Below are 26,600 nucleotides of genomic sequence, written 5' to 3'. Positions count from 1 at the left end.
TAACAATGTTTATTCTTCTGCTGCTGTTTCAGTTTACAGGTAAGAATACATATATCTCACATTTAATATAGAAACATTCAGACAACTTTAGTCACTTAGTGTAGAAAGGAACCACTTTTATTTGTCTCTGTGTTGTTTTTACTTTAATATTAATGTGTTTGACTTTAATGAGCTTGAAGTATTAGATTAAAAATGGTCCAATCTCATTTTTATTATGAATTATTGACCATATTAAAAACAATTCAGATTAAATCTTATACAGACCACAATATCGTACCTCATCGCATTAGATTGTTAAAGATGTCTGTTTTCATTGATCTCTAATATTTATCCAAAGTCGTAAATTGCTTCATTAACTGGACATACTGTATGTTCTAATGTAGATATAATGTGAACTTGATGCTTCACCTGCAGGAACAAAAAAAACATATTAACCATAAGTATTTCTGGTTTATTAGGTCATAGTTTGTGGCTAAAACCTCCTGAGCTCTGCTGCTGTTGTCATGTTTTCAATATAACACCTCCTCTCTCAATTCTCAGAAATAAAATACATCAGTCATCACCTCAGTGGTGGGACCAACAGGTCTCACGTGAAATATATATTTAGCACTTACATGAGGTCATTACCATCTGCTCCAGCACCAACATGCATTAAGAAGGTCGATAGAAAATACAGGAAGCTTGGCACTCGTGCAAACATGTACGTGAACTAACAATGTTCACACATTTAACTTGTTTCTAAAGACAGAAACTGTGTCGCTGTATGTTTAAAATGTTCTTAATGTGTAAATTAAAAACAGTGTTAATTTATAAAGATCAACAGTGACACATGAGACAAAACAGCTTTGTCACGAAATCATGACGGGTGTCACTTATCCAGGCTCAGACTCTATGGCCAGAGACAACACAAAAGACAGATCAGAGTTAGAACTGGTTTTATTAACAATAATATAATGCAACTGATGATTCTGCAGTCCGGAGAGCAACTAGAGTGGGTATGGCTGGAGGGTGAGTTAAAGAGAGAAGGAGAAGCGATGTGCAGATCTGGCAGAGGAGGAAGGCAAATGGAACTGCTTATATAGAGAGAGAGAGGGACACAGGTGTAGTCAATGGGCAATCAAGACTGTGAGGAGGAACAGGAAGCTGACCTAAAAAAGGAAGACAGGAAGAGCTGTGACAGCGACAACAGGGGAGGGATACAACAGAGGTCGCAAGAAAGTGAGAACAAGAGAATTCAACTAAATAATAAAGAACATTTGAAGAGAGTTGAACACAAACATTGAATTCAGATGTATTAACATGTCTTTGATTTTTAATAGGGATGCTACAGTTTACATGAACAGATACACATCACACATTGTTAATAAACAATCAAAAACTACATAACTAAGAGAGTCACAGGGATAAAGGAGTTTGTTTTGTAACTGATAGTATGTAGATTAGGTTAGGACAGATAAGAGTAATCTCACACTTTGTTTACTGAGAATAGTAATTTTCAGATGATTTATCCTCCTTTTTTTCATCAACAGTAACAACTGGACAATATTCTAACGTCACTGTGAGACATCGAGATGACGTCACTTTAACTTGTGGAAATGTGACAGATGATCAGAATAAATGTTACAGTACTACCTGGATCTTCAGTGTTTCAGGAAAATCAACAACAGTAACACTGTTTGAACTTGGACAGATTAAGAAAGATATAGTCAAATCTAAATCCAACAGACTGAGTGTTACAGAGAACTGTTCTCTGGTTATAAAGAAGGTCACAGCTGAAGATGTTGGTCGTTACACCTGTAGACAACAAAAAGAAGACTCTATGGTTGATCTGTCTGTTGTTACCAGTGAGTATTCATAATATTGTTTTCACAATTCTACTGTTAAATATCATCTTAACACATTTAATATCAGTCAGATCACACTACAAACCTGCCTTTCATCAATTCTCCATTTATTGTGATCTCATCTCTAAAATTAATTACTTTCATGTGTTAAAGGTGTAGTCTACCTCCAGTAGGGGTCCTTAGGCAACACCTCCTCAACCTACCACTTTGGAAAAAAGCGTCTGCCAAATGACTAAATGTAAATGTAAATGTTTTGAAATTAAAATTAAATAAATTAATAAGATGTTTTTGTAGTGGACAAACACCACATCTTATTGTAGCTTTATTAGAGCTGAGTAACAAATTGAGGTGTATCGACATGTTTTTCAGTGTGATGTAGGAATAATCAGTGCGGTTTACATATAAATAGTTCAGCAGATTTGGTACATAACACAAGGTAGGACTGTGAAACTTGCTACTTTAACATGAAATGATAGAAAGAAGAGCAGAGATAGGTCTGTGAGGTGTCATCTTGAGTGGTGACCTGTAAGTGGTGGTGGCTTGTAGACCGGTGAATATGGTGGAGCTTCCAAGATGGCCGACAGCAGAATGAAGCACGTGTAGACTGGGAGCAGAGGAAGAATGATATGTTCTGAAGATTGAGCAATGTTACAAAAGCACAATTGGTTAGTGAAAATACAGTGGCAAGAAAAAGTATGTGAACCCTTTGGGATTACGTGGAGTTTTGCATGAATTGGTCATAAATTGTGCTCTGATCCTCATCTAACTCACAACAATACAAAAACACAGTCTGCTGAAAATAATAGTACACAAACATTATATGTTTTCATGTTTTTATTGAACATAACATGTAAACATTCACAGTGCAGGGTGGAAAAAGTATGTGAACCTTTGGACTTAATAACTGGTTGACCCTTCTTTGGCAGCAATAACCTCAACCAAACGTAGTTGCAGATCAGACCTGCACAACGATCTGGAGTAATTTTGGACCACTCCTCTTCACAAAACTGTTTCAGTGTATTAATATTCTTGGGATGTCTGGTGTGAACGGCTCTCTTAAGGTCATGCCACAGCATTTCAATCGGGTTGAGGTCAGGACTATTTTGTTCTGTTGAAGTCATTCTTTCGTTCAATTACTTGTATGCTTTGGGTCATTGTCCTGTTGCATCACCCATACTCTGTGGAGGTTCAGTTGGCGGACACAACATTTATGTACACAAACATATAATGTTTCAGCAGACTGTGTTTTTGTATTGTTGTGAGTTAGATGAAGATCGGAGCACATTTTATGACCAATTCATGCAAAAGTCCACGTAATCGCAAAGGGTTCACATACTTTTTCTTGCCACTGGACAGTTCTCCAGAAATCCAAGGTGCAGAATGAGAAACAATTCCAGGGTCATACACAGAAGAGCAGTCCAAACACTAATGTCCGTAAAGCGGAATCAGACGTCCAAACAACAATCCAAGTCAACACTAATAGGCAGAACTTGGAACAGAAATCCGAAAGGCTGATAACAATCTTAAGGGACAGTCCAGGCCACACACAGGGAAGGAGAGAGAGCAGAGGCAGGTTCAGATCAAGCAGGTTCAATAACAGGAAGTCGACCCAAAAGAATACTGGATAGTCTGTCTTCTCAGGTTGATGTGAAACTATCTAGCAGAGTAGAGAAGCACATGGAGCTGCTTCAATAGTGAAGTGAAGGAGTGGCACAGGTGTGGATAAAGAATAATCAGAATCATGAGGTAGGGAAAGGGGAAACCGGAAACAGACAAAGAGGAGAGACCTGGAATCATGACAACTGGTCTAGAGGATGTGAGTCAATGAGGTTTGTCTGGTCTGTGCTAAGAAGAAGAGCCTGCTGTCGAGGGACAGGTAGCAAGTCAGACTATCACTGTCCTACTAACAAGGTCTACCTAAACACAGAGAGTGGTCAGAACGGGGGTGTGAAAGATCGCATGTGCAGAATGTCCACAGGTTTCCTTCAGTTTGAGCTCAGATTGTATAATTCACAAACTGCTGAGACTTTACCTGTTGTAGAACCGAATGGTTCAGTGTTACCTTTAGCTAAATGTTTAATAAATCAAACAAGCAACTTACAAGATTAAAGATATACTGGTCTTATAATGGATAGTGGGATGAGTTTATAATGGTTTGTGTGTGATAATGTTGCAGCAGAAGAGACGTTTAGACCGGAGAAGAATTCTGCACAAAGAAATTAGATCTAAACAGTTTTTAAGAAAATGGAGGAAGTTGGTTGATGCAGCTGTAGAGAGTTCAAGTCAGGACAGAAACAGGGTTCAGACACTGGTTCCTCTGTTACTAGTGAGTGTTGATATCGTAGTGTTTGATGATAATGAATATACTGGAACATTACACTCATCGTTTTATTTCTCTCTCTCTCTCTTAATGTTTCCATCTTCCACAGTTAACAAAGTAAAGGACAATAATAAGATCACCATGATCTGCATTGTGTTGTCCAATGGTCTGTGTAGACACACAGTGAAGTGGATATATGAGGGTAATAACAGCATTTTCACAGACGTGGAGACATCACACTCTTACTGTTCAGCCTTTATGAAATTTAAAACGTCTCATCGTAATCAGAAGTATTCTGACTTATTAAAATGTGAAGTGACTGATGGTCACAGGAGAAAGCAGCAGTTTCCCTTCAGACGTCAGACTTCAGGTGAGAAGACGACAAATCACATATCCAAACACTCGAATTATCAACGTATGAAATGTCTCAATGTATTATTTTTTTCAGGTGAAGAAGCAACAAAATCAACAACAACGACAGAAACAACAACATCAAAATCTAAATTAATAATGACAAATACAACAAGATTAAAGTCAACAACAACAATAACAGAAGCAACATCAGCACAGACGAATACACGTAACTACTCAATCAAGCGTGACCCAACAGAACCACAGGGTAATGACTAAGCAGTTCTCTCTCTCCTGTTTTGATGTTAAAGCCTAATTCTATCCTCTCAAAGAACAAACAGAGAAGCCTTTTCAACTTCTGCTGGGTCAAAATGACCATTTACATCAGCAGAAGAATAACTGGTCATTTATAATAATTATATTATCACACAGAGCTGTGTTGTTTCATTCCATATTTAAATTCTCTTTCCAGGTCGGTCTTTGTGGTACATTGTTATTGCTACGATTATAGCGACACTCTTATTAACCGTCGGTGTATTCGTTATTTCACTGTCCAGATGCAAGAAAACTGAAGGTGAGAAAGTAAAAACAAGAATTTTAATGATGCAGGATTTTCAGTTTAACTTGGTTCTCTTGTCTTTTCAGAGATTGAACCACAGCTGTATGAAAATATGGTGAGTTTTACAACTGAAAATCAAGTTTTTGTGTTTTCATGAATCATTACTGACTGTGTAGCTCTACAACTGTAAGAAACTAACAGAATAACTGACACTATTAAAGAAAGTTTAGGTGTTTGCAGAAGAAAATGTTAAAGACAGTTGTAGAAATAAAGTGAATAGAAGAAGCCAAATACCACAAATATCTGTCTTTAGAATCAATATCATCCTCATACTATAAAATCAGCTCAGTCTTTATAGTATAATACACAGATGACACGACCACAGACTAAATGTCACTGACCTGTGTTTGTCTAGGAGCGGAGATTTCACCCTGCACTGACGGAGAATCGGAACATGGTGAGTTCACAGAGTTTCAGAGTCTTCTCTAATATGTGCCTAATAAGTTTCAACAAGTTAGAATTAAATTTATTTATTGAAGGTTGAGTCTATTTCCTTCCAGGATCTGGGTAATTATTATGGTAATGTTGGTGCAGTGACCTACAACACGAAGAGATCGTTCTACTCTTCTGGTGAATCTTTGAGTGAGCCGATCTACGAAACCCCAAACTAACCCAGAAGTTCTGTGACACCTCAAAATCTCCCTTTGTCAGAAAATATGTATATATGTAAAGTAATTTTAAGACTTTGTCAACGTAAACATTTGAACAACATAATGCTTAAACTAAAGTGCCCTGATTAGGGCGGGCGCCTGAAGTGGTTTTTAAACCAATTGTTTGTATCGTAGTTTTTAAACCTTGTAACCTGTAAAAGTATGATAATAGATGGTTACGTTTGTCTTATTATATTGTGCACAGTGAGAATAAAATAATCTATTCTGTTCTAAATAATTTTCTTGTGTGTTTCAGCATGTTTGATTTTTTTTTGTTGTTGGTTTGAATGTTAACTGTGTAGCAGTCATTTTAATTAGCACACTAACAAAGCACCACACAAGCTCATGTGACCACAGACATTTCTCTCCTTGTGAGGAATCAAAGGGTTTAACAAACGAAAGAGGTTTATTATCAATACAGGGAAACAAGGTGGAGAAATAAACGCATACTACAAAAATGCAGGCTCGATGGAAAAAAAGTGACAACTAAAAGCGACCCCAAGCACGGTGAAAAAAAAAAAAACAAGTAACAAACAAAACCCGAACAGACAAAGTGACAAACTGAATATTAACTAGAAAACCTGAAGGCAAAGTAACAGAGAGCGCTACACTGACGGACGCAAACTACAAAGTAAGACACTGATAAAAAACAAAATAACAACAGAAATGCACAACTGATAGACTGAAGTTACAGACTAACCAGAAACGCAAAAGGCAAAATCCTGGGTAAAACAAAGGGGTGAACTCCAGTCCATGTACCAAGAAACTGTGTGCGACAACCAATCAATGTACAAACCAACCAGGAGGACGTGTGTGTATTGTCAAGAAACTGGCAACGAGAACAATGACTGAGGGAGCTTTTAAAGACACGGGGACACAAAGGTGAAACAACTCATAATCAAAGTCCAGGAGCGTGAAGAGTTCAGGTGGTCCAAATGAGAACAGTAGGAAGTGGCTGTAGAGGGGAGTGAGAAGGTGAACACCAGGGGGAGACAAAAACACCAACAGAACGTGGATGAGGCAGGAACCATGACACTCCTGCTCATTTAAGATCTTCTTTGTTCAAACTCGCTTCGTTTCAGTAATTATTTCACTGTAACCTGAGCTTATCTTCATATTTCATGGCTCCATTGTCTCAGCCCACAGCCTGCACTTTCCTGTTCTTAAACATCAACCATGTGTTAAATCAGCCTATTTGTGATGTGTGTGTCATGAATGAAGGTGATTAATTGCTAACAAAGATACTAACATGTATCTGACAGCGTGATTTGACCATGTTGGGCAATATAAATACACTTGATATGATTATTTCTGTTCACTGAGCTTCACGACATAGAAACAACATTAAACTAATACAGCAGTTGAAGACACCAATAGTTTAAACACTGTTGATGTTTTTGATAATATAGAGAAATGTAGATATGGACAAAATACCATTTTTCATCAATATGTGACAAATGGGGTTTGACCTTTGACCCTGATTAGAAGGGGGTGCCATGCTCAGAAATACTGCTTGTATTTACAAAACTTGTTCCCCATGTTGCAGATGAACCTGGTGGGGGTTAAATAAGAGCTGGCAGGGCACCGGTGAAACTGATTAACACTGATTACAAGAAACTGGAGACCAGAAACAAGAGGGAGACAGGAAAGACAACAAAATAAAAGCACGAGAGAGGAAGTGGAAAATACAGATCGTGACAGTTCTCTTGTTTACACTGATTAAAAGAATCAGAGTATGTTTCAGATTGAAGAAGTTTCCATGATAACAAGCTCAACATGACTTTGGATAAATCAACAGATCAATCAATAGATGAATTTAAAAAATAACAGGGCAGAAAAATACAACCCAGAGTCATAAAGAGGAAGTGATACCTCAGAGTTTTACAGGAAGTTAAGACTGTCTTTGTCTTTAAGAATAAACCATTTTGCAGATCAAGGACATAACTAACAGACAGAGAAGCAGGATGGTTGACTTCAGATAGAGAACAATGTTTTTTCTTCTGCTGCTGTTTCAGTTTACAGGTAAGAATACATATATCTCACATTAAATATAGAAACATTAGAACATGAACATCATTCAGACAACTTTAGTCACTTAGTGTAGAAAGGAACCACTTTTATTTGTCTCTGTGTTGTTTTTATTGTGATATGAATGTGTTTGACTTTAATGAGCTTGAAGTTTTAAATTAAAAATGGTCCAATGACATTTTTATTATGAATTATTGTCATATTAAAAACAATTCAGATTAAATCTTTTACAGACCATGATATCATACCGCATCGCATTACTGAGATGTTGAGTCAAACAGCTCTGTTTTCATTGTTCTCTAAAATTATATAAAGTCATATATGTAAATCGTTTTATTCACTGGACGTATTTTACTGCAGCTGTAATTTGACTCCAGATTAGTCTCAGACATAATTAAACAACTGAAGACTCAACTCTGCTGTGTGCACAACAAGAAAAACATGATACAGTCAAACAGAATCTGATCAAATATGAATTTAATGGTGTTTTGGTGAATATCACATATAGATGAGCAGCTACATGTGTTCTAAAAACGTTGAGACGCTCATCAAGGTGTTAATCATGAGTATTTCTGGTTTATTTGATCATAGTTTGTGACTAAAACCTCCAGAGCTCTGCTGCTGTTGTCATGTTCTTAGTATAACACTTCCTCTCTCAGTTCTCAGGAATAAAAGACCTCAGTGGTGGGACCAACAGGTCTCACTCGAAATATATATAGCACTTACATGAGGTCATTACCATCTGCTCCAGTACCAACATGCATTAAGAAAAAAAAAAGGATCATGCTAGGTTGAGTTTGATCTTATTGATCCTGTGAGCTGTCAAACATTATAATGAACCATCTGTTTCTAATAAACTCTGTCTATAAAGAATACAGGAAGATCAACACTAATGCAAACGTATACGTTAAATTTAGCAGACACTTTTATCCAAAGCAACTTACAAGTGTAGGCAGGGTGAGTGTTAGGAGGTCTTGCCTAAGGACCCCTACTGGAGGTAGACCACGGCTGGGATTCAAACCCCAGTCTCCCACATAGAAGGTGGTGATCTTACCACTACATTAAATAACACTATCTTCACACATAACTTGTTTCTAAAGTCAGGAACTGTGTTGCTGTATATTTATAATGTTCTCACTGTTTAAATGTCTACAGTTATTTTATAGAGATCAATAGTGAATATCCCAAAAATAAAATCAAAAAATCATGATGGGGAAGTGACATTACACAGGTCACAGGAAAGTGAGAACAAGAAATTCAACTAAAATCATACAGAGAGTTAAACATAAGGACTGAATTCAGACGCATTAAAATGTCTTTGTTTTTCAATGGGGATGCTACAGTTTACATGTAATTTACAATGTAACCAACCATTTTAAAACTACAGAATTAAGAGAGTCACAGGGATAAAGGAGTTTGTTTTGTAACTGACAGTATGTAGATTAGGTTAGAACAGAATAGTAATTTCACATGATTTATCCTCCTATCATCTCCTTTTTCTCTTCAACAGTAGCAAGTGGACAATATTCTAACTCTCACTGTCAGAGACGGAGACGACGTCACTTTACCTTGTGGAAATGTGATAGATCAGAATAAATGTGACAGTACTACCTGGTTATTCTGTGTTTCAAGAAACACAGCACTAGTACCACTGTTTGAACATGGACAGATTCACAAAGATTCAGTCAAATCTAAATCAGACAGACTGAGTGTTACAGAGAACTGTTCTCTGGTTATAAAGAAGGTCACAGATGAAGATGTTGGTCTTTACACCTGCAGACAGTTTATATCAGGACGACAACAAGGTGGAGACTCTGTGGTTGATCTGTCTGTTGTTACCAGTGAGTATTTCCATCATAATGTTTTCACATCAAACTATCTTATTATAAAAATAAACTGATATTGCAACGATTCCGATTTCATCTTTCTTACTCTGTCTTCACCAGTGACTAAACTTCACAACAAGGTCACGGTCACATTAACCTGCTCTGTATCAACATATGATCAGTGTAGACACACAGTGAAGTGGCTGAATGAGGATAATAATAATCATTTAACAGACATGAAGACATCACAGAGTTCCTGTTCTGCCACTGTGACATTTACAACATCTGACTTTAATCAGTATTCTGACTTATTGAAGTGTGAAGTGACTGATGGTAACAGGAGAAAGCAGCAGTTTCCCTTCAGACGTCAGACTTCAGGTGAGAAGATGATGAACTGTTGAAATCATTTTAAACTGAGTGAAGAATAAAAGTAAGTCTTGTTCATTGAACATTTGTTGTTTTACCCTCCATGTGTAGTTGATGATTTGGACTTGTTGTTGGGTGTAGTTTAGGTTTGTTGAAGCTGTTTGTCAGCAGCTCTGCTGATTAGTATGACAGTGGGTGGAGGATCCAGTTTAGAGACAGTAAAGGAACAAACTGTGACACTGACAAAAAGCAGGTAAAACAGCTACTGTAGTTCAAATGACAAAGTTTGGACAGAGCTGTCTCCCCCCACCCCTCCTTCACAGACTCAAACTTCAGACATGTTTCCAGGTGGAGGACACTGAACGTACATGAAGGGAGGTTTCCTGATGGTGAATCCTACATTGTGGGTCAAGTTGTTCAGCTAATGGAACCATCTGCAGTGTTTTTGTTGTTTGCATGTTATCAACCAGCTCATGTGGATGTTAGATTATTCTGTCAGTGTTAACTAGACGCAGGGCTGGTTACCCTGAAATCAAACAGCCACTGCTGTTCAAGTCAATTTAAACTGAAAAATGATGCACATGATTCATGTTTCAATCTTCTCATCGTACAATTTTTACCTTTTTCAGACGGGACAAAGAAAATAGACAACACAAGTGAGAGTAACCCATCAGGTACTGACTGAACATTTCTCTTTCTCCTCGTTTGATGACTGAACTGTAAATTTCAGACTCTCATCGTTGGCTTTGGACCAAACAGCATATTTACATACAGTTACTCTTTCTTCAGCTTCTCACAGTTACTTTTCTGTCATCCCAGTGATGTTTGCTCAAATGTTTATTTTGTCCACACGTGGCTGTTTTTTCATGTTATTAACCTTCATATTTAAATTCTCTTTCCAGGTTGGCCTTGGTGGTTCATTATTGTAGCTGTTGCTGCAGCAGCACTATTAATAACTGTTGCTGGACTCATTATTGGGCTCATGAGATGGAAGAAAACTAAAGGTGTAAAAGAAGTTAAAGTATTAACTTTTGATAAAGTTAAAGAGTTTAAAATAAAATTTAACTTTATTTATCTTGTCTTTTCAGAGATTGAACCACACCTGTATGGAAATGTGGTGAGTTTTAGAACTGAAGATCAAATGTTCTTTAAATTGTGATACAAATGAGAGTTTACATTTCTATAAACCATTATTACCCTTGAAGCTCTGCACCTGTAAGTTAAACAGCAATACTGACATCGTATATTAGAAAGTTTAGGTGTAGTGTTGTTGTGAAGCCTGAAGATAAAGAAATAAAGTAAATCAGGAAAGAATTTGACGTCACTAACCTGTGTTTGTGTAGGAGCTGAGATTTTACCCTGCAGTGTCTGAGAATCAGAACATGGTGAGATCACCGAGCTCCTCTAATGCTCATGTCTTTCATGAAGCAGGAACTTTTAACCAGTTAGAATATCATTCAATTAAACTGGAGTAGAATGAGTCTGTATTAATCCTCATGTAGTGAACAGTCCTTGTGTTTTCTTCTTTCTGCAGGATAAACCTGATGATGGTGTTTCCTTTGCATCCATCAGCTACATAAACAACAGCAAACATAATGCATGGGTAAGATTTCCACTTGGTGGATCTTCTTCCTTTCCTTCTTTTCTACAAAGTAGTGCCCCCTTCAGACCAACTTCTCAACAGTCCAAATCTAATCAGCAGATAAAACTATAATTAAAGTAAAGGCAGAGAGGATCCCTGTCAGATTAGGTTGGTTTAAATTCTGCATATATTAATTTGGAGTGGTGCTGTTTCCTTCCAGGATCAGGTCAATGATTATGATTATACTTATGCTGGTGTGATGACCTTCAACATGATGGAAGCTTCCTCATCTTCTTGCAAAAACTTCAGTGAGCCCATGTATGCCAACATCAACTAACCTAAAGCTCAGCAGTCAACACTTTAAAGCCTTCCTGGTTTTATCAAACGTATTGATTGACAGCTCTGCTCTCTGGCAGCTATCCAGAAGGGAGTTCCTGAAGTGGTTGACCCCTTGTTTAGGACACAAACTTTGCTGCAAAGGTCACCCAGCCAGAGCTGTATGTGTATCTTTATCATCAATATCATTATCAATCACCTTTATCATCATAAGGGTGATTCAACTTTAACAAATATGTCATGTACTGTGTGAACCGCAATAATTAAAAAAAAGATGTCGTTATTCCACATAGAAGCACTGAGTATCAGACTGTTATTACTGTAATACACATCTAGTTAACAAGAAATGACACACCGTATATTCATTGGATTCAGTGTTTCATGAATAAAAACAGTATACACCTGCTGATGTTCAGTTTCATATTATCTATTTATTTTATTCAGGATGTTTTGTACAAGCTGTTCCCTGCTCTCAAGATTTCCCCAGAAGATAACAGCATTCAGGAAGAAAGACAGCAGTTGACAGATTATTTAAGATAAAGACAAACGCCTGGTTCTTTAGGGAACACATCTTATTTTATTTGTTTGATGTTATGTAGGATGTTGTGAGTGGAATACATGTATTTAAAAGATAATGTGTCTTCAGAAAGAGTATATAGGATGCCACATTAAACTCTTTTTTAACCTATGTGTTTCTGCATGTTGTTTTTCAGAACCACTCCCAGCTCATAATGTTACCACTACATTATTACTACACTGTGAAAAGAAACTCTGTCTAAACAGAAGAAGAGCTGCATTAAAGCAAACATTTATCTATTCTGTCTGTGATCAAGATGTTTTCCATTGTTTCTAACTGTGAATCAGTTAGAATAACACTCAAACACAACAGTTAAAAAGGTAAAAACATGAATCAGTCTTTTGATACATTCAGTGAGATTCAATAGATAAAAAGCTTCTATACTTTCTATAATATAAATTCAACAGTAAAGAGAGGAGAGAAAATGCAGTGTCCTGAAGAGGAAGTGACTCCTCAACTGGTCTTTAAGAGGAAACAACTTCACAAACTTTGTCTGTTGACAACAAGAGATAAACAATGCGGTGTTGGTTCTCGGTGACAAGATCACCCCGACTCCGGTGCTGGAGGCATCCACCTCCACAATTAATTGCCTCTGGGGCTTGGGGAGATTGAGGATGGGTGCAGAGGTAAACAAGGCCATGAGGTGAACAAAATCATCCTCAGCCACTGGTCACCAAACAAATAAAGAGGTGAGCACGTGAAGGGGAGCAGTAACCTTGCTGTATCCACAAATGAAGTGGCAGTAGAAATTCACAAAGCCAAGGAATGTGAGAATGAGAATGAATGAGAAAGGAAGCGCTAGATCTGTTTTCGTCTCGTTTGTCTCGTTCTGCAGGTGGCCTGACATGGCCCCCTGAGACTGAATCGCAGTCAGTAATTGTTGCCTTTCAGCTGGATCCATTCTGGATAAGACAACAAAAAGCAGAGTGAGATTTTCCAAAAAGATCTATTAACAGATTTAGTAACAATAAATGCAGAACAGATGTAACGTAATGCAACGAAAGGGGCAAAATAAAGATCACTGCATAAGGCAGGAAAACTAGAATCTTACTAGTCTGAATAACAAACAAAGAAACACAGTAAACATGATACAAAAGGAAACCAAAATCACAGCCGAAGCTGAAACTAACGAAGAAAAAACAAACCACCGCAATTGCTGGGACTAAAGATCAAAAACTAATCAGCTGAGCTGGATCTAATGAGAAACAAATGAGCGCAGGTGAACGCTGAATTAAAATACAAAGCTAAAGCTATAACTGACAAACAGACTGACTACACTAACACTTCACTACTTGGTGAAGCTGATGTTGAACTTCTACCACTGACGGTGTTAGAGACTTGTACTGCAACCAGCCACCAGGGAGGGATCGACTTCACTGTTACAGAGCTGTCATGACTCCATCTTTAGAAATAGTCTGTGGGTGGAGTCCAGCTCGCTGCTTGCTGAGCTTCACAGAGGACAGTACACATTAGTAGTACTACAATATGTTCACACAGGTACATAGAGTACATGTACACACACAAACTACAAGCTTACTGGAACTCAGCTCTCCACTTGTTGTTCTCTCAGCACCAGTAAAACTTCCCTGTGTTGGGTTGAAATGAGGTATGAACATAACATTTACATTTACATTTAGTCATTTAGCAGACGCTTTTATCCAAAGCGACTTACAAGTGAGGAACAAGGCAAGCAAACAAAATCTAAGTCAAGGAGAAACAACATCAAGCAAAGTGCTATCGAAAAAGTGTTTCTGTTTCAAGAGATGTTAGAAAGAAAGGGTAGAATTTTTTTTTCTTTTTTTTTAAGTGCAAAAGAAGATGCGGAAGAGTTCTGTTTTCAGCAGTTTTTTAAAGATTGCAAGTGAGGTGGCTGAGCGTGCAGAGATAGGCAGCTCATTCCACCATCTTGGGATCACTGAGCTGAACAGTTTTCCTTGGTGTCGACTGTGTGGTGCTGGTACCACCAGACGACGTTCACTGGTTGAGCGCAGTGGACGGGACAGGATGTAGACCTGAATGATTGAACTGAGATAAGATGGAGCTGTGGAGTTAACCACTCTGTAGGCAAGAGACAGAGCTTTGAACCTGATCCTTGCAGCCACAGGAAGCCAGTGCAGGAAGCCAGTGCAAAGATCTGAAGAACATAACCAGAGGTCAGAGGTCATGCTGCAGTAGAGGTGATCTGGTGTCCAGGGTGAACCCTGCTTCTTACCCAGTGTCAGCTGTGATCAGCTCTGGGCTCCACACAAACCTCTACAGGACAAACTGATGGAAGATAAACGGACCTGCTGCTTATTTCTATATTTAAAGTGACACTGTGGAAACTTGATAGACGGAAATGAAAAACAGTTCAGTCAGACGCTTTAAATGGACGTGTTAACCACTGGTGTTACTGCTGTTTGTTTCATTGTTAGTGTCTAAAACCTGCTGCTGATGTCATGTTCTCAGAAAAACACTGACTTCATAGATACAATGAGGAACCAACAGGTTTCAGACACCTAGAGTTCTTTCCCAGCTGCTGCAGTTTCACCGTGTTGAACATCAGCAGTTCAGTTCTAATGGACGAGGAGTTTGACCCTTCACTGAGAAGAAGAGTCAGTGAAATGGATCCAACTTCAAATGTTCAACACTTGTTTCTCTCTGTAGCTGTCAACAGTTCATTTAAGGAGCTTCAAACACAGATAGAATCAAACTCAACAGGAAAGAGAGGAGAGAAAATGCAGTGTGAAGTCCTGAAGAGGAAGTGACGCCTCAACTGGTCTTTAAGAGGAAACAACTTCACAGACTTTGTCAGTTGACAACAAGAGATCAACAAAGAAGAGACAGAGAAGCAGGATGGTTGAATTCAGATGGATTCAAATGTCTTTATTTCTGATTCTGATGCTTCACTTTCCAGGTAAGGACACATAGAACTCACACTAAATCAAGAAACATTAGAGAACTGCACATTACTGAGACAGGTTTATCAAGATGTTTTTCTTCCACAGAGAAAATAGACTTTGATTTGTAACTGAGAGAAAGTAGTCGACCCTTCGACAAACACAACTTCTACTGTAGCTAAATGAACCTGAAAACAGGAAGATTAGTGTTAGAAAGTATTATTAATATAGTCATGTTTACATTATTTTACAAAATTTTCTCTCTTTTCCTCAACAGTATCTGAACAATATTCCTCCTTCACTGTCAGACACGGAGATGACGTCACTTTACCTTGTGGAAATGTGAAAGATCATCAGAATCAATGTGACAGTACTACCTGGATCTTCAGTGGTTCAAGAAACTCAGCAGCAAGAGTAAAACTGTTTCATCATGCGCAGATTCAAAAAGATGTAGTCAAATCTAAATCAGACAGACTGAGTGTTACAGAGAACTGTTCTCTGGTTATAAAGAAGGTCACAGATGAAGATGTTGGTCGTTACCTCAGCAGAGAACAAGGTGGAGTCTCTGTGGTTGATCTGTCTGTTGTTACCAGTGAGTATTTCCATTATAATTTTTCTGATATAAAAGTATTTTAGACCAAATATAATAATAATAATTTTTTAAGATGGTGGGTTATCCTGTGGTTTTATTTGCTTAATTTCATCTAACAATTGAAGAATTGTTTTATAATGTATTTATACATTTAACCTACTGCATCTTTAATTTTGCTTCCAGATGCAGCATTGTACTGAAAGTTTTTACTTCCTGGTTCTTGTTTAAGTTGCAGAAGCTCAGTGTTCAGAGGAAATTACTTCATTTGTCTAAATTTAGTCTTGTTGTTAACGTGTTAACTGTGAGTCCAGTATGTGTTTGGTTTTAATGACCCTCGAGTCTCAATGAAAATGCAGCAGCTCAGGCTACATTCACAAGTGTTCATGGTGGAAAGACAGATCCTCTCACTGTAACTGGAACATTACTCCAGATTATTCTTACACATAAAAAGAAGGCAAGAGATACCAACCAGGACAAGGGTTCATTGACAGGACATGGGTAGGACATGGGTTCTGGGTCACAAGGTTGTAACGAGGGATAAACACAGACCTGTAGTGAAAACAGTCAACTTATGTGTAGAAGAATTTGTTTTCTTCATAGTACACATATACTTAGTTCCTCTGGAATGTTATGTTGGGGGCGATGTGAAGTATAAGTATGAGGGTTAGAGAGAAGAGCAGAAGATATTTACATGATTGTGGTGAACTTGATGTTTTACCTGCAGCTAATTATAAACTGTTGAGACACTCATCGAAGTGTTGACCACATGTATTTCTGGTTTATTTGATCATAGTTTGTGGTTAAAACCTCCAGAGCTCTGCTGCTGTTGTCACGTTCTCAGTAAAACACTTCCCCCCCTCAGTTCTCAGAAATAAATAGATGAACAGAGTAAAACTAGGATCTTTATAATCTGCTGTAGAATCACTGTAATTCACCATGAAGAGTCAAATTACAAGAGATTTGACTCTTCACCGTGTTCATGTGAGCTGTCAAACATCATCATGAGTCCTGATTGTTTATGTCACGATTCCAGCCTCCTTGCTGCCCGTCTTTTCCCCATGCCCTTATTTGGACAACTTCCTGTTTCCTCCTCCCAGCCTAATTACACTCACTCACCTGATTGGCTGTACCTGGTTTCCCCAAAACTACATATACAGACCTGTTCACCTTCCTCCCCTGCCAGATGGTCTGACCTCAATCCCTGAGTAGTTACTATCCAGCGTTTCTCCTGGACTACTATTTTGTTATTTTGGTCTCTGCCTGCCCTGGACCCTGTCTCTCACCTGATCCCTTTGTACTGTGAGTTCTGCTTGCTCTCCGTCATCCCCCTGCTCACAGTACTGAGCCTGAGCCTGTCACTGCCTGATTCCCCTTTCTGGACCTGCACCCCTTTTACCCTGTCTCTACCGGATTCCTCTCACTGGACCAGCCTGACCTGACCCTGCTTCCCGTCTACCCCTCTGGCTCTGTGAGTGTTTTCCTCTGATCTGTTCTCTCCCTTGTTGTTCCCTTCCCTGCTCTGACTGTTTGGACCTCCTTAGTGTTCTGACCTAGATTGTCTTTCTGTTGTGGATTGTGCCTGCCGGAACTCAATTGTACTGTTTCACTGTGTATGACCTAGATTGCCCCTGACCTCCAATATTAGCCTGTTGGATTTATTGTTTGGACTGCCTTTGTACATCACCCCGGACTGTTTTCTCACACTGTGTATTGGACTTTGGATTTCATCATCATCTGTGTTAAAGTTTGGACTATTTATTCATCGTGCTTCTGCAATACTCTTGTTACCCTCCTGGACACTCTCAACCGTTGTCAGCCGCCATTCCGAGCATTCACCATCTCCATTCTCCTCCATCTGTTCCACGTGCTCCCCGTTGGTCGGCCATCTTGGTCGTGACGTCACACCCCCTCTTCCAGGCAGCAATCACTTCCACAGACCTCCACAGACCTCCACACTCACCCTACGCCATCTCTTCCCATCTAATGCCTGTTGATTTCATTGACTTATTGCTCTCTTGTTAGAAATAAAAGTTGAAAACTTTGGCAACTCTGGTAATCTCTGGCCATGGAGTTCTTCATCCAGCTCGTGACTGTTTAAACTCTGTCTAAAGAAAATCAGCTGCATTAATGCTGCTTTATTTTAATGATGACATTTTTACAATATAATAAGAGACAGGGAAACATGATGGTTGAACTCTAATTAAAATGTTATTAATGAAACTGATGCTTCTAATTACACATAAGGAGACTTACAGTATAACACACATTCAATAAAGAATATTTTCTGTATCAACTGCAGTTTTTCTTTAAATCAACATATTTTTATTTGGAACTGTGAGAATGTAGTTGACTGTTGAAAACCAAAGATGAGACAAACGCAACTTGTGTTGAATCTAAATTAACCTCATACTATGAATAGAACAGTTCTATTCATTTCAGACATTTCTCTCTTTTTCTCATCAACAGTAATTGGACAATATTTCTTCACTGTCAGAGACGGAGATGACGTCACTTTACCTTGTGAAAATGTGATAGATGATCAGACTAAATGTGACAGTACTACCTGGATGTTCAGTGGTTCAGGAAACTCAGCAACAGTATCACTGTTTGAACTTGGACAGATTAAGAAAGATTCAGTCAAATCTAAATCAGACAGACTGAGTGTTACAGAGAACTGTTCTCTGGTTATAAAGAAGGTCACAGATGAAGATGTTGGTCTTTACACCTGCAGACAGTTTATTTTAGGACGACACTATGAAGACTCTGAGGTTGATCTGTCTGTTGTTAACAGTGAGTATTTCCATCATAATGTTTTCACATCAAACTGTTTTGTCAGAACAATAAACTGAAACGTTACAATAATGATGATACAGTGATGAAGTTAATTTAACTCTTGTTTTCTTTCTGTCACAGAATCTTCTTCTTCATCAGAGACTGAACATCAGAACAACGTGACATTAACCTGCTCTGTATCAACATATGATCAGTGTAGACACACAGTGAAGTGGCTGAATGAGGATAATAATAATCATTTAACAGACATGAAGACACCACAGAGTTCCTGTTCTGCCACTGTGACATTTACAACATCTGACTTTAATCAGTATTCTGACTTATTGAAGTGTGAAGTGACTGATGGTAACAGGAGAAAGCAGCAGTTTCCCTTCAGACATCAGACTTCACGTGAAAAACCAGGTGAGAAGATGATGAACTGTTGAAATCAACTGAGAGAAAAATGAAACTAATTCTTGTTCATTTGATTTTATTTTGTTGTTGATGACAAACATGAAGTATTTTCTTACAGTACATGTTTTACTTTTCTCTTTGTTCAGATAAAAAGAAAACAACAGCTGCAATAACAACAAAACTAAAACCAAAACCAAAAACAACAACAACAACAACAATAAGACCAGTGACAGAAGAGACAAATGAAAAAACCTCCACAAGCAGCAGTGAACCAACAAAATCACCAGGTAACTGAACATTTTTCTCTTTTTATGATTGTAAAGTTTTCAGAGTTTATTATAGTATCATCAGTATTAGTTTGTTTCTTTATCAACATCAATGTACAAATGGAACAATGATATTTATACTGTTAATAGATATTAACACAAGTCTTTACACATAGTTAAAGCAGGTAAAGCAGCTACTGAAGTTCAAATTACAAAGTTTGGACAGACCTGTCTCCCCCCACCGCTCCTTCACAGACTCAAACTTCAGACATGTTTCCAGGTGGAGGACACTGAACGTACATGAAGGGAGGTTTGCTGATGGTGAATCCTACATTGTGGGTCAAGTTGTTCAGCTAATGGAACCATCTGCAGTGCTTTTGTTGTTTGCATGTTATCAACCAGCTCATGTGGATGTTAGATTATTCTGTCAGTGTTAACTAGACGCAGGGCTGGTTACCCTGAAATCAAACAGCCACTGCTGTTGGAGGCAAAGCAGATCAGATCTCAGTTATACGACAGTATTAGAGTCAGGAGGAGTTTTTTACGTTTGCATTTTGAGAATAAAGTTGAAATTTGAAGGTTAAAGTCAAAATGTTGAGAATCAAACTACCAGCTTTAATATGAGTTGACAAAGTTCCTTGTGTCAACATGAACAAACAGCAACTTTTAACAACAGAGATTTTATTTTACACATTTAAACATATTGAATTTTCTTTAACCTTCAGATTTTGAACAGAACAAAAAGTTGAAGTTAAATATTTTTGAATCTTTTCAGATTTTCCATATTTGCTGAGATCCATCATTGTGTCTGTGGGTTTAGCAGCACTGATCATATCTGTTGTTACAGTCAACATGTGGACGAGAACTAAAGGTGAGAACATTCACTGAGGAAACTTTTACTAACAACAAGTTTTTTACTGTTGAAGCTGAAGTTGACTTGTTTTATGTTTTTTTATTCTTCTCAGAGAAAAAGACACTGATAGAAGGAAACACTGTGAGTTTAAACACTGTATAGTCAAATAAGTCATCTCTGAAAATTGTTCATGGTCTGGTTCATTTAGCACTGTGGTTAAAAAACACACGTTAGGGGAGTATCTTTGGAGGATTCAGGTGTAGCTGTTGTTGAGGAAACTGTATAACAGAGTTTAGTGGTAAAGGAACCAGTGAACAAGGATAATCTTCAGACTGTTGTGTAAAATCATAGAGGACAGAACAGAACTAAACAGTTTGAAAATAATTCAGTAAGTTGTTAATTGAGGGGAAGAAGTTGAATATGAAAACAGAAAATCAAAAGTGTTGATTCAAGTATGAAGTCAACCTGACAACACAAACTGGGAGATCAGTTTAAACTCTGAATCTCAAGTGTTGTTGTTCTTCTCAGGTGTGTGATGATGAAGATGAACTATGAACATGATGAAGACGTTTCTACGTCTGTCAGACTCCACTGATCAACAAGAGACATGACTCGACTGCTGTTCCCAGTTAACAATTCAACTCTCTGTCCTGTTCAAATGTTGCATGGTGCTGTGGTTTTTTTCTGTTTCTTATCTCTGGTAAAAACCAGCAGTAAAAAGTTTGAAATGGGTCTTGAAGAACTTCAGAGAATGATTTTTAGTCAACATAACTGTAGAACAACCTGAAAAGAATGACATTTATAAAAGCAGCAGTTTAACATAATGTGATGTGAAATCTTCCATGTTTACCAAAGATGTAATAAGAATCCATAATAACATAAGTTTGTTTGTAGAACATTTGAACTCAGTCTGTGATAAACAGAGAAGATGGAACAGGAACATGTAGGATTACTTTAGATGTTCAAACCTTTGTCCATCTCTAAGAGTTGATGTTTAATCTAGTAGAACATGTAGAGAGTCCACTGTCAGTGTTGGAGGAGTCTTCATCTTCTGTCCTGTGCTGTGTCTATGGGACAGGCTGCTTCTGAAATCACAACACAAACACATCAGGGAATGAATGAACAACACTCTGAGTTCAGGTTCAACATGTGGCATGTTGTGGAAATTTCTCACAAGAATCAAAAAAACAAAACAACAGCGTGTGGTTTCATCTCAGATTTATTACATGCAGCATGGAGGGAAGACGTTGCCAGTGTTCTCTGACTCTATGACTCATTGGTCAGCAACATCTGTCCACTGGGGCTGGTGCCAGAGCTTTCTCCTTAGGTCCTTTACCACAATCCATTCCCCAATGCATGATGTTTTGGAGTTACCCCACTGCAGGTTCAGGAAGAGCAGCTTTTACCTTGGAGAAAATGCTCTTAAGAGTATGGTTAAGTGCACAACAGCATTTTAATCTCTCATCATCCATATCTGTCAAAGTCAACTTATTTTTGGGGAAACTGTGTATTAGTCATTAGCATAGGTCGACCAGTAAGTATTTTATATGGGGAGAGTCCCTTTGGTCTAAATGGGCGACCCTAAACATTAATGCCAATGGTAAGACTTTAACCCGCGACAACTGTGTTTCAGCCATTAGTTTTGTGAGTTTGGTTTTGAGTGTCTGATTTGCTCTTTCGACTGTACTACCACTCGCTGGATGGTAGGCACAGTGTGTTTATTAGATTTATCTGAAGACTTTCTGACAGGCTTTGTATGAGGTTATTTCCAAATTGTGAGCCATTATCACTGCTCAGTCTTGAGGGTAAACCCCATCGTGGAAGAACGTCTCTAAGTAATGCCTTTACTACTGAGATAGCTGATGATTTCTCCATGGGAAACATTCAATTCACTTTGAAAACAAGTCTAATATCACAAAACAATATTTATAACCAGAGCATGGTGTTAGTTCAATAAAGTCCATCATTAAACGGTTGAAAGGACATTCAGGTTTTGGGTGTGCTGATAAAGGCATCTCTGTGGTTCTGTCACATTTATTTGTAGCACAAATTCTACATTTATTATAAAAAAAAAAGGAATACTAAAATATACATTTGCCAGATCAGTGACAATGACAATCAGTGAAAATCAACAAGCAGTTCCTGAGACTTAAGACCTAAGCCTCCTAACCTAGTGGATATTTGCTTTGCATGGTGTAAAATTAGACTTTCGCTGTACAACAACAGGCGTTACTCCTTTAATACCCCCAAAATCAAATTTGCTGCCCACACTTTGCTTGGTATTGATGACAGCAAGGCTTCATTTTCTGAGGATAATGTCATAAGTGTGATATCTGTTTCTGGCTTGGAATGTGAACTATGCATAGATCTAACACTTCTTGCTTTGATGTTGATGCAATAGGATGTAGTGTTCAATGAAGGAAAATATGAGTTCCCTCCATAGTTTTGTTCCCAATCTGGGGCCTTTAATGCTTTTTGAACCCAACACCCTATATCTTCACAAAGATGCAAAACTGCATCTACTAAATACTGACCTGAACCAGTGTTTACAACATTCGATCTTTAATAATAACTGTTGATGGACAAAAGATAGTTGAAATGGTCCTTTAAGTCTGTTGCAGTAGCAGACAGTCAAGGGAATTCTAACGCCACTTGCTGGTGAAAGAAGGAAATGCAGGGACTGTTACACACTAGAAGCTCCAACACAGCTGCTTATTAGTGAGAGGAAGGAGGGAAAATCAAAAACTGGGAAGGATGAGAAAGATTTAGTTGAAGTAGTAACATCAGAATAAAACTCAGGTACAAGGAAAAGTCTGGATTCCAAGTTTGAATCAAGTTAAAGTGCAGAAGTACTGGAATCAAATACTGTGCAGACTGTCACATTAATTTATTACAGACTACTTCACATGTATTGAAGTAGAAATGTGTATCCATTATTTTAGAGACACATGTTTGGTGAAGCTGATGTTTAACTTCTACCAGTGACGGTGTTAGAGACTTGTACTGCAACCAGCCACCAGGGAGGGATCGACTCCACTTTTACAGAGCTGTCATGACTCCATCTTTAGAAATAGTCTGTGGGTGGAGTCCAGCTCGCTGCTTGCTGAGCTTCACAGAGGACAGTACACATTAGTAGTACTACAATATGTACACACAAGCACATAGAGTACATGTACACACACAAACTACAAGCTTACTGGAACTCAGCTCTCCACTTGTTGTTCTCTCAGCACCAGTAAAATTTCCTGTGTTGGTTGAAATGATGGACGAACATAACCAGAGGTCAGAGGTCATGCTGCAGTAGAGGTGATCTGGTGTCCAGGGTGAACCCTGCTTCTTACCCAGTGTCAGCTGTGATCAGCTCTGGGCTCCACACAAACCTCTACAGCAAAAACTGATGGAAGATAAACGGACCTGCTGCTTATTTCTATCTTTAAAGTGACACTGTGGAAACTTGATGGACGGAAATGAAAAACAGTTCAGTCAGACGCTTTAAATGGACGTGTTAACCACTGGTGTTACTGCTGTTTGTTTGTTTCATCGTTAGTGTTTAAAACCTGCTGCTGATGTCACGTTCTCAGAAAAACACTAACTTCATACAAACACTGATCAGAACTAACAATCTTCCCACATTCAGCTTCATCAAGACGTTTTCTACTGTTGCCCTCACTGTGAATCACTGAGAAGAAGAGTCAGTGAAATGAATCCAACTTCAAATGTTCAACACTTGTTTCACTCTGTAGCTGTCAACAGTTCATTTAAGGAGCTTCAAACACAGATAGAATCAAATTCAACAGGAAAGAGAGGAGAGAAAATGCAGTGTGAAGTCCTGAAGAGGAAGTGACGCCTCAACTGGTCTTTAAGAGGAAACAACTTCACAGACTTTGTCAGTTGACAACAAGAGATCAACAAAGAAGAGACAGAGAAGCAGGATGGTTGAATTCAGATGGATTCAAATGTCTTTATTTCTGATTCTGAAGCTTCACGTTACAGGTAAGTACACATAGAACTCATGTTACATTTAAAAAGTCAATATAAACTGTATGAATATGTTGTAGTTTGTAACTGAAAGACGAGACAAACACAACTTCTGTTGGATCTATTAACCTCACAATATGAATTAAATAGACACATACAGATTATTAGATATGTATTTTTATTTTTTCATTAACAGTAACTGGACAATCTTTTACCGCCACTGTCAGAGACGGAGATGACGTCACTTTACCTTGTGAAAATGTGATAAGTGATCAGAATGAATGTGACAATACTACCTGGATCTTCACTGGTTCAGGAAAGTCAGCAGCAGTAACACTGATTGATCATGGGCAGATTTACAAAGAAGCCAAATCTAAATCAGACAGACTGAGTGTTACAGAGAACTGTTCTCTGGTTATAAAGAAGGTCACAGCTGAAGATGTTGGTCGTTACACCTGCAGACAGTTTATGTCAGGACAACAACAAGGTGGAGAATCTGTGTTTGATCTGTCTGTTGTTACCAGTGAGTATTTCCATTATAATGTTTTCAGATATAAAAGTATTTTTAGAGCAAATATTACAATAATTATGTTTTAAGTTGGTGGATTACTCTGTGGTTTTGTTTGCTTAATATCATCTAACAAAAGAATTGTTTTATACAGTAATGTATTTATACATTTATACAGCATTGTACTGAGAGGTTTTACTTCCTGGTTCTTGTTTAAGTTGCAGAAGCTCAGTGTTCAGAGGAAATTACTTCATTTGTCTAAATTTAGTCTTGTTAACGTGTTAACTGTGAGTCCAGTATGTTTTTGGTTTTAATGACCCACGAGTCTCAATGAAAATGCAGCAGCTCAGGCTACATTCACAAGTGTTCATGGTGGAAAGACAGATCCTCTCACTGTAGCTGGAACATTACTCCAGATTTTTCTCAGACATCACTGAGAACCAAAGATTCTTCTTTACAATGTTCACAGCATGAAAATTACTGAAGTGATTAAATCAAACAGACTCAGATAAACTTGATGGAAACTTGATGTTTTACCTGCAGCTAATTGTAAACTGTTGAGACACTCATCAAAGTGTTGACCACATGTATTTCTGGTTTATTAGATCATAGTTTGTGGCTAAAACCTCCTGAGCTCTGCTGCTGTTGTCATGTTCTCAGTAAAACACTTCCCCCCTCAGTTCTCAGAAATAAATAGATGGACAGAGTAAAACTAGGATCTTTATGATCTGCTGCAGAATATATATATAATTCACCATGAAGAGTCAAATTACAAGACATTTGACTCTTCACCATGTTCATGTGAGCTGTCAAACATCATCATGAGTCCTGACTGTTTAAACTCTGTCTAAAGAAAATCAGCTGCATTAATGCTGCTTTATTTATTGATCACATGTTCACAATATATTAAGAACAAGGGTGACACGCAGAACTGCAGCAACTACAGAGGAATAAAGTTGATGAGCCACACAATGAAGCTGTGGGAAAGAGTAGTGGAAGCCAGGCTTAGGAAGAAGGTGGAGATTTGTGAGCAGCAGTATGGTTTCATGCCCCGTAAGAGCACCACTGATGCCATTTTTGCTTTGAGAATGTTGATGGAAAAGTACAGAGATGGTCAGAAGGAGCTGCATTGTGTCTTTGTAGATTTAGAGAAGGCGTATGACAGGGTGCCGAGGGAGGAGCTGTGGTACTGTATGAGGTTGTCGGGAGTGGCAGAGAAGTACGTCAGAGTAGTTCAGGACATGTATGAGAGAAGTATGACGGTGGTGAGATGTGCTGTAGGTCAGACAGAGGAGTTCAAGGTGGAGGTGGGACTACACCAAGGATCAGCTTTGAGTCCCTTCTTGTTTGCTATGTTGATGGACAGGCCGACAGATGAGGTCAGACAGGAATCTCCCTGGACAATGATGTTTGAACAGCTGGAGAGGTGGAGGTTTGCTCTGGAAAGAAGAGGCATGAAGGTCAGTCGTAGTAAGACAGAATACATGTGTCTGAACGAGAGGGATCAAGGTAGAAGCGTTAGGTTACAGGGGGCTGAGGTGAAGAAGGTGCAGGAGTTTAAGTACTTGGGTTCAACAGTTCAGTGTGATGGGGAGTGTGGAAAAGAGGTGAAGAGACGAGTGCAGGCAGGTTGGAGCGGGTGGAGGAAAGTGTCAGGAGTGTTGTGTGACAGAAGAGTGTCAGCAAGACTCAAAGGAAAGGTGTACAAGACAGTGGTGAGACCAGCTCGGCTCTATGGGTTAGAGACGGTAGCAGTGAGACAGAGACAAGAGGCTGAGATGGAGGTAGCAGAGATGAAGATGTTGAGGTTCTCCTTAGGAGTGACCAGGTTAGACAGAA

The 26,600-nt window shown here is 38.4% G+C and overlaps 2 protein-coding genes and 3 long non-coding RNA genes across 5 annotated transcripts in view; all 5 read left to right on the top strand.

Annotated features, from left to right (window-relative positions):
• The first annotated feature begins 5 nt into the window (after window positions 1–5).
• LOC117152835 lies at window positions 6–4,794 on the top strand. Its single transcript, XM_033325896.1, has 4 exons — window positions 6–39; window positions 1,530–1,844; window positions 4,274–4,534; window positions 4,613–4,794. Exons 1-4 carry the CDS (start codon window positions 6–8, stop codon window positions 4,792–4,794), a joined length of 792 nt encoding a protein of 263 aa, XP_033181787.1.
• A 231-nt stretch (window positions 4,795–5,025) lies between these two features.
• On the top strand, window positions 5,026–5,895 carry LOC113149067. The gene is made up of 4 exons (XR_003297546.1): window positions 5,026–5,089; window positions 5,161–5,189; window positions 5,490–5,531; window positions 5,635–5,895. It is a non-coding gene; the product is annotated as an uncharacterized LOC113149067 (long non-coding RNA).
• Window positions 5,896–10,914: 5,019 nt separating this feature from the next.
• LOC113149068 lies at window positions 10,915–11,608 on the top strand. The gene is made up of 4 exons (XR_003297547.2): window positions 10,915–11,008; window positions 11,093–11,121; window positions 11,348–11,389; window positions 11,539–11,608. It is a non-coding gene; the product is annotated as an uncharacterized LOC113149068 (long non-coding RNA).
• A 7,758-nt stretch (window positions 11,609–19,366) lies between these two features.
• Window positions 19,367–21,134, top strand: LOC113149069. Its single transcript, XR_003297548.1, has 4 exons — window positions 19,367–19,443; window positions 20,198–20,293; window positions 20,388–20,416; window positions 20,804–21,134. It is a non-coding gene; the product is annotated as an uncharacterized LOC113149069 (long non-coding RNA).
• Window positions 21,135–24,207: 3,073 nt separating this feature from the next.
• The window catches only part of LOC113149060, a 31,822-nt gene continuing 29,429 nt past the window's right edge, over window positions 24,208–26,600 (top strand). Inside the window, exons 1-2 of the mRNA XM_033325895.1 lie at window positions 24,208–24,268; window positions 24,450–24,776. Of these exons, the coding sequence (XP_033181786.1) occupies window positions 24,208–24,268; window positions 24,450–24,776 (388 nt within the window). The remainder of the gene's footprint in view (window positions 24,269–24,449; window positions 24,777–26,600) is intronic.

The sequence above is a fragment of the Anabas testudineus genome, chromosome 24 (assembly GCF_900324465.2).
Source record: "Anabas testudineus chromosome 24, fAnaTes1.2, whole genome shotgun sequence".
NCBI lineage: Eukaryota > Metazoa > Chordata > Actinopteri > Anabantiformes > Anabantidae > Anabas > Anabas testudineus.
This window is presented reverse-complemented; position numbering and strand designations above follow the sequence as displayed.

Bases quoted from the DNA above. Each gene is read 5' to 3' on its own strand.
- LOC117152835 (XM_033325896.1), top strand. From the start codon at position 6: ATGTTTATTCTTCTGCTGCTGTTTCAGTTTACAG. The intron at 40-1,529 runs GTAAGAATACAT...TTTCATCAACAG, and splicing joins GCTGCTGTTTCAGTTTACAG to TAACAACTGGACAATATTCT. The intron at 4,535-4,612 runs GTGAGAAGACGA...TATTTTTTTCAG, and splicing joins CTTCAGACGTCAGACTTCAG to GTGAAGAAGCAACAAAATCA.